Source organism: Bombina bombina, chromosome 3 (genome assembly GCF_027579735.1).
Source record: "Bombina bombina isolate aBomBom1 chromosome 3, aBomBom1.pri, whole genome shotgun sequence".
In the NCBI taxonomy this organism is placed as follows: domain Eukaryota; kingdom Metazoa; phylum Chordata; class Amphibia; order Anura; family Bombinatoridae; genus Bombina; species Bombina bombina.
Window position 1 is genome coordinate 1,202,885,468 of NC_069501.1, and position 8,604 is coordinate 1,202,894,071.

General features: G+C 35.5%; 1 protein-coding gene across 3 annotated transcripts in view; it reads left to right on the forward strand.

Annotated features, from left to right (window-relative positions):
* ME3 (malic enzyme 3) overlaps positions 1 to 3,686 on the forward strand; it is a 439,608-nt gene extending 435,922 nt beyond the window's left edge. For all 3 annotated transcript variants that reach the window (XM_053708640.1, XM_053708639.1, XM_053708641.1), the window contains exon 15: positions 66 to 3,686. In XM_053708640.1, coding sequence (XP_053564615.1) covers positions 66 to 227 — 162 coding nt within the window. In that variant the 3' untranslated portion in view covers positions 228 to 3,686. The remainder of the gene's footprint in view (positions 1 to 65) is intronic.
* Positions 3,687 to 8,604: the final 4,918 nt, after the last annotated feature.

Consider the following 8,604-nt stretch of genomic DNA (forward strand, 5'->3'; position numbering starts at 1 on the left):
AGGTGCTGCGAGTCTGGAGGGCATTATCTCAAATAGAAACTTTGTAACAAAATCTATCTTTTTAGATCGTGGACTATGCATACAAAAATAATTTGGCATCATGGTATCCTGAACCTGAGGACAAGAAGGCATTTGTCAAGTCTCTGATCTACAGCCCTGACTATGACTCATTTACCATTGACAACTATCAATGGCCGAAACAAGCAATGGAGATACAAGATGTCTAAATAAGCAACAGCTTTTTCAATTCTTCTCATTATACTACAGTTGCACTGTTAAAAAAAGCACTCCAAAAATCTTGTAAAAGATAACGCTGTGCATATATGAGACTTTCATCATGTTATACAGAAATTGTATCCTAAACACAGTCCGTAATCGAGAAATCCATTTATTGTTTTCTATTTACTTAAATCAGCTATATTGTCAGATTAATTCATCACCTAAACGCTCCAAGAATGTGTGTGTGTGTGTTTGTGTGTATATATATATATATATATATATATATATATATATATATATATAGAACAATGTAGTAAACCAAGCACTCCACCTTATGCAGTCCACAAGTGACCTGGGTGCAATCCAAAGGTTCAAAGTATATAATAGTTTCATAGGTATGAGCACTTACATGGTTTTAAATAAGATTCAAGCTTTATTGAAGAAATATTCAAACAGTCAATGTTTCGGCCCTAAGTCAGGCTTTTATAAAGACAATATGTCATATTCGTATCGCGGGAAGGCAGAATGTCCCTCTGACGTTGAGAGTGCGGCTGGTAGCCGTTGCTGTGCTTGTATCCAACAGTATACGAATATGACATATTGTCTTGATGAAAGCTTGATTTAGGGCCGAAACGTTGATTGTTTGATTATTTCTTCAATAAAGCTTGAATCTTATTAAAACCCCGTAGGTGCCCATACCTATGAAACTATTATATATATATATATATATATATATATATACTGTATATATACAGTATATATATCACACAAAAATAATCAGCGCAAGAATGGAAGCAGAGATAAGCCAATGAGAGAAAAAGCTGTAAGAGTGGTTTTCAGTGCTTCAAAATAAACAGTGTATAATACCCAGTAAGTGGGTATGCATAAATTACTGCTTATAGCTCACAAGATATGAAACAGAATGCAATTTATATGGGGGTTAAGCAAACCAGCAATCTTAATAGACCGCTATTGGCAAATATATATAGGGGCCTATCTAGGCCCTGTGTTTCTGGCGAGCATACAGGCTCACCAGAAATACCAGTTATGAAGCAACAATCTAAAGACCGCTGCTCCATAGCCCTGTCCGCCTGCTCTGAAGAGGCGGACAGGAATCGCCATAAAATTCAACCCGATCGAGTACGATCATGTTGATTGACACCCCCTGATTGGCCGCGAGTCTGCAGGGGGTGGCGTTGCACCAGCAGCTCACAAGAGCTGCTGGTGCAATGCTGAATATGGAGAGCGTATTGCTCTCCGCATTCAGCGATGTCTGACGGAACTGATCCGCACTGTCGGATCAGGTCCGACAGACATATGATAAATAAGCCTCATGGTCACCAACTGTAGATTCCTGAATGTGTATAAATAGGGTAAGTTCCCAGCAATAAATCCCACACAGTCTCTTCTTGAAGATAGTGGAAAACTTAAAATCCGGTAATGCTGCTTGAATTAAAAGCGTGCCATTGGCGTTTCTGCTTGGAAGTAGATATCTGGAAGATAAAACACAAGCGCAACCAAGATTCAAAGTAGCTTAATGATTTATTCATAAAACTTCCCTACGCATAAATATGCACTTACAAGAAAGTGAAATAAAATCAGTGTGTCAAGTATCAATATACCATCCGGTTTTACAGCAGAGTCTCCAGAGATGCAAACGATCCCTCCGCTCACTGGTGCGATCCTTTTAAAATTGCCCAAAACAGAATTAAAACAAATCATCCAAATCCCCTCCGACTCAACGCGTTTCCTCTGCCGCCTTAGCAGACTATTTCAAGAGATTCACAGTGTATAATGCATATATATATATATATATATATATATATATAAACTATGCCTTCAAACCGGATGGTATATTGATACTTGACACGCTGATTTTATTTCACTTTCTTGTAAGTACATATTTATGCGCAGGAAATCATCCAAATCCCCTCCGACTCAACGCGTTTCCTCTGCCGCCTTAGCAGACTATTTCAAGAGATTCACAGTGTATAATGCATATATATATATATATAATATATATAAACTATGCTGTAAAACCGGATGGTATATTGATACTTGACACGCTGATTTTATTTCACTTTCTTGTAAGTACATATTTATGCGCAGGAAAGTTTTATGAATAAATCATTAAGCTACTTTGAATCTGAGTTGCGCTTGTGTTTTATCTTCCAGATATATATATATATATATATATATATATATATATATATATATATATATATATATACATACACACATATATATACACACACACATATATATATATATATATATATATATATATATATATATATATATATATATATATATACACAGATATATATAGTATAATTAGTATTAGGTGATAGCAACAGGTGACATAAGATAAATATTTGATATCACACTATTTTGTAGAACTGACTACAAAACAATTATATATAAACACATACATACACACACATATATGATATATATATATATATATATCATGCAAAAATATGGTTTGATCCAAATTCCCCTTCAACCATATCTATCAAAATGTGCACTGAAGTTATTCAAACATAATGCAGTTTTTTATTTGTATTGTTTATTTTAACCAATTTTAATTGTATTTTTAATATTTTACTTTATTTTTACCTCGTTATACTGTTGTATTTTCTGTGAGGTAGCTGATTATCCAGTTTAGGCCTCAGAAAAAACATACCTGACAATCTGCTTTTTGTAGGGTATATTCTGTTACTGTTGCAAATCTTTATTTAAGTCTTACCTGTAAAACAAAAAATATCCAAAGACTTTAAGGATAAATTTGTGTAGAAAATAGTACTGAAAAGCCTACCAACTGCAATAGAATATACCCCATGTTGCAAAATCCAACCACTAGTGATTTATTTGTATATTCTGACGTAGATGTGTGTTTTTTTTCTATTGGTCTAAAAACTGTTGAAAAACTGTTAGTAAAATTAGTTTTACAATCCAAAACATATTATTTAAATGTTTTTACAATGTACTGTGTGTGTGTGGCAGCTGAGGGCTTAACAGCTATTTTAGAAGCAGCTCAAATATTTATTTAAAGCTCCAGTATTATGCAAAACATTACCATAGAAATGTTGTGAATCCATTAAAATTAAGCCCATTATTTTAGCACCTTTACATTTTTTTTTTTAACATTTTAGAAATAATAATAGTTTCAAAATCATTATACTTAGCCCCCAACCATGTTATGGGATTGTCACATATATATTGGCTGCACATAAGGCAATCTGTCTAACATTTGTTATAAATTCTGTATAATCCTGACAATTATATATGCACTGATCGGTCATGTGGTTGAATGTTCTACTATGTAATGTTTTGTAGGACCATTTGGATATTTTATACTTACTATCAAGATTCTTCCTTTAATCATTAATCATTTTGTTTGAGATTTTGCTGAAATCTGTTTAAAATGTAAAATCCTACAAATAAAATGATGTATTTGTCATTTATCACATAGCTGCACTGTTTTACTTCTGTGGCTTATATTGACAACATGTATATTTTTTACTGCATTGGTTGTTACTATCAGTTGTTTGTAAAGCACAGCCATATTGTGTAAAATGCGTAAGCAGCAGAGCAAATGACCCCTGTGCAGAGGATTACAATACGCTATTACGAAAGAAACATACATTTCATATTGACTCAGGAGACAAGACCTGGTTCGAAGAGTTTAAAAATGCAGATGAATGAGATGTTATGATGATATCTTGGATGATCAGAATAGTGTGCACTTATGAGACACAAGCGTTCTCCCAAGAACACTTACAATCTAAGTTCTAAATGGTAGTTTCAAAATAAACAGTTGCTTGATTGATTTTAGGACATTTAAAGGACAGTCAAGTCAAAACTAAACTTTCATGATTCAGGTAGGGCATGAATTTTTAAACAACTTTTCAAATGACTTTTATCATCAAATTTGCTTTGTGCTTTAGTATTCTTTGTTGAAAGATAAACCTAGGTAGGCTCATATGCTAATTTCTAAACCCTTGAAGGCCGTCTCTCATCAGTTTTTCACAGCTAGACAACGCTAGTTCAACATTTTGCTCACTCCCTTGATTGGCTAAAATGCATGTCTGTTAAAAGAACTGAAATAAGGGTGCAGTCTGCAGAGGCTTAGATACAAGGTAATCATAGAGGTTAAAAAGGTTATTAATATAACTGTGTTGGTTATTCAAAACTGGGGAATGGGTAATAAAGGGATTATCTGTCTTTTTAAACAAAGCAAAAAATCAAATAGACTGTCCCTTTAAACTCAAAATTTAATACAAAATATACAGTACATTTTTTGTCTACCTTTCCTGTAATTTAACTGAAAATTGTGGGCTCTCCACTAATCCCAGAATAGCTGAAGTGCAAAGTGCAGGATTCAGCATCCTGACTCTTAAAACCATTTGCACATTGAAGATGAGAATAGTTTGTAGTGATTATAAAGTGTCTCTTGATTTGCTCCCAGAAATAAAGAGCATTCCTCCCTGAACATAAATGCCTCTTCACAATATGGGGTCCATTTAACAACAGCCGGACGGAGGTGAACATCTCCACTCCTATCTCCACCCCCAATTATCATTGTCCAAGCTGCTGCTTGTGCAACAAGGACCAGTGCTCGCACAGCTGTCAACCACCCTGGTTGGAGAAGTCTGGCAGATTGAGAAACACCATTTAAGAGTTAGTGTAGTAGATTAAGATGACCACTGCTTCTTAACTATCAGCTGCAGCCAAAGATGCTCCAAAGCTGCATTTACAGATTCTTAAATGGAGCCCTATGTCATCTCTCAGAGGAATAACGAAAGGAAATAAATTACTGGTAGAAAGCATGTCTTCAACCTATGATGATGGGAATGATGGACTAAGCCATTCTGCTTACAAGCTCCTCAGATAACTGAAAACTGCCAGATGCAAAAAAGTGTATGCAGTGTACCATCCTTACCAACCTAGTTTAGTGCTGTACGATCAAGATACTGGCTTCAAGCTACCTTTGAGCAGCTCATACATATTATAAACTTAAATTGACCAGCCAATTCCTTTTCACTATATTCATTGAAGCAAGTTTATTTAATTAAATTCTGCAGAGCAAGAAAGGAGCCTGCTGGAGCTTCTTATTCATCCAGTCAATAGCCCTGACCCCAAAAGCACAAGAAAAGTTGGCTCCAATATGCTCAAAATAATATAAATAAGCCACAGAAGTTTTGGGATTCTGTTCTGTGGAACGATGAAACAAAACTGGAACTTTTCAGCCCGATGGATCAGCTGTATGTCTGGAGAAAGAAGAATGAAGCATTCTCTGAAAAGAACACTCTGCCTACAGTTAAACATGGTGGTAGCTCTGTGATGCTCTGGGGCTGCTTTGCAGCATGGACACCAAGATGATTTCATTGACGTATCAGGAAATCCTAGGAGAAAACATCATGCCGTTTGTGAGGAAGCTGAAACTTGGGCGTCATTAGACCTTCCAACAGGACAATGATCCCAAGCATACCTCAAATTCCACCAAGGCTTGGTTGCAGAAAAAGTCCTAGAAGATATTACAGTGGCCATCAGTCACCTGACCTGAACTCTATAGAAAATCTCTGATGGGATTTGAAGAAGGCGGTTGCAGCTTGCAAACCCAAAAATATTACTGAACTGAAAGCCATTGCTTATGGTGAATGGGCTAAGATTCTTCAAAAACACTGCCAGAATCTGATGTCTGGCTATGCATCTCATTTGCAGCAGGTCATAACATAAAAAGGGTGCTCTACTAAGTACTAAAGATGCTTGTCATGAAGGGGTTGAATCATTTTGAGACTACAGAATTCATTAAAAGTTGCATTTTCAGTTGAATTTGGGGAAAACACTTGAAGCACAGGTTGTGTTAAGCTATTTCAATTGTTTTTTTTTTTATTATTTGTTCACTGCAAACAGCTGAAAGTCTGTAAATTTTGACAATAAACCTGATTGGCAATGGGGGGTTGAATAATTTTTATTAAAACTATATATATATGACGCCCACTTCTGACGTCACTTCCTGTCCAGGGAGACCAAGCTTCAAACACTTCAGCAACGGACCCTGTCACTGACAGGCTTAAGAATCCACATCCATCCGGATATTGTGAGCTATCTAGAGCTCAAAAAACCACAAGGAATCATCATCTAGCTGTATTTACAGCAGTTCATGTAACTATTTATTACGGTTTTCCATCATAAACACCAACTTATCCACCTGAACTCTGGGAGCTTTTCAGAGCTCAAAACCAATGCAAGGAATTTACCTTCAGCTGTACTTACAGCATCCTATACCACAATATCACTAATTTTTATCAGCTAGCTGTTTTTGCACCAGCCCTGATAAGAAAAAAACTCACTACCGGATTTAGAGAAATATACTATATTTCATCTGCTCACCTATTTCTGTCCCTGATCTGGACTATTATCAAAGAGGATTTCTGTTTATCATTTTTTATTGGACATTGGAAAATAAAAGTGTTTTTATTTTAAATTTCACTTTGTGTCCTTGCAAGCATCATTTATACACATCTCATGAGTGCTGCAATTAATATCCACAATTGATCTCATAGTATGTAAACTGAGCACTAATTGGTTTGCATACATAAAGTTTATACCATACTCCAGAGAGGAGAAGCCTTTCAAGTATAAAGAAGGGGAAAATAAATAAACAGCAACAAGGAAAGAAATCCAGCAAAAAGAATTAAAGTGTGTCTGCCTAACTCCAGAGAGGAGAAGTTGGTCTGAAATACCAACATATTTCTACTCCAGGGATATCAAGATTTCCACCTGCTAAAAGTTTCTGCATACCAGCTGGAAACATCTTTACCACAGATAGGGATTACATCCCCTCCATGCTTCCAACATACCTCACATGTTTGAGGTTAAACAAGGTGAGCACATTTAAATCTCACGTTTAGTTTTTGATTGCCTAGTACTGACATACTGCACCATAATTTGGTTTTGTTTTTGTTTTTCTCCATTCTATGTGTGCTGAACTCTGAAACTCAACTCCATATATATATATATATATATATATATATATATATATACTGTGTGTATATATATATAATATATATACACATATATACACTGTGCAGCCACTTTATTAGGTACAGCCCAGTTGTGCACATAAATGGTTTCTTCCACTATGTTGCGCGTCACGTAGCCACAGTTTTGGTATAAATAAAGCTGAACAATCTTCCTACTATCAGTTAAGAATAGCGAGAATGGGGAAGAGCAGTGATCTAATGGACTTTAAATGTGGCATGATAGTAGGTGCAATATGTGCTGGAAGAAGCTTATCTGAAACTGCATTACCCTGAACTTTTCATGTAACACAGTTTCAAGGGTGTATCGAGAATGGTGCAATGAACAAAAAATATCCAGTCAGCAAAGTCCTGTAGAAGAAAAAACATAATTTATGTAAGAACTTACCTGATAATTCATTTATTTCATAGTGGCAAGAGTCCATGAGCTAGTGATGTATGGGATATACATTCCTACCAGGAGGGGCAAAGTTTCCCAAACCTCAAAATGCCTATAAATACACCTCCCACCACACTCATACCTCAGTTTAATATATAGCCAAGTAGTGAGGTGTAACAAAATTAGTAAAAAGCATACAAAAAAGAGGAACTGGAAAAATAATGTGCTTTATACAAAAAAAATCATAACCACAAAAATATAGGGAGGGTCTCATGGACTTGCATAAATTATGTTTTCTTTCATGTAAGTGGCAAGAGTCCGTGAGCTAGTGACGTATGGGATATAATACCCAAGATGTGGAAGTCCACAAGTCACTAGAGAGGGAGGGATAAAATAAAAACTGCAAAATTTGCTGAGAAATTAAAACCAAAAAAAATTGTTTTATTAAAAATTAAAAAAAAAACTCAAATCGAAGGCACTAGAATCAAGCTGAGACAGCTGCCTGAAGAACCTTTCTACCAAAGGCTGCTTCCGAATAAAAAACATATCAAAATGGTAAAATTTAGTAAATGTATGCAAAGAACACCAAATTGCTGCTTTGCAAATTTGATCAACTGAAGCTTCATTCTTGAAAGCCCAAGAAGTGGCAACTGATCTAATAGAATGAGCTGTAATTTTCTGAGGTGGAGACTGCCCCGCCTCCAAATAAGCTTTGTGAATCAAATGTTTCAACCAAGATGCCAGAGAAATGGCAGAGGCTTTCTGACCTTTCCAGGAACCAGAAAAAAATAACAAATAGACTAGAAGTCTCTCTGAAATCATTAGTAGCCTCAATCTAATATTTCAACGCTCTTACCACATCCAAAGAATGTAAAGACCTTTCAAGAGTATTCTTAGGATTAGGACACAAGGAAGGAACAACAATTTCCCTATTAATGTTGTTAGAAATCACAACTT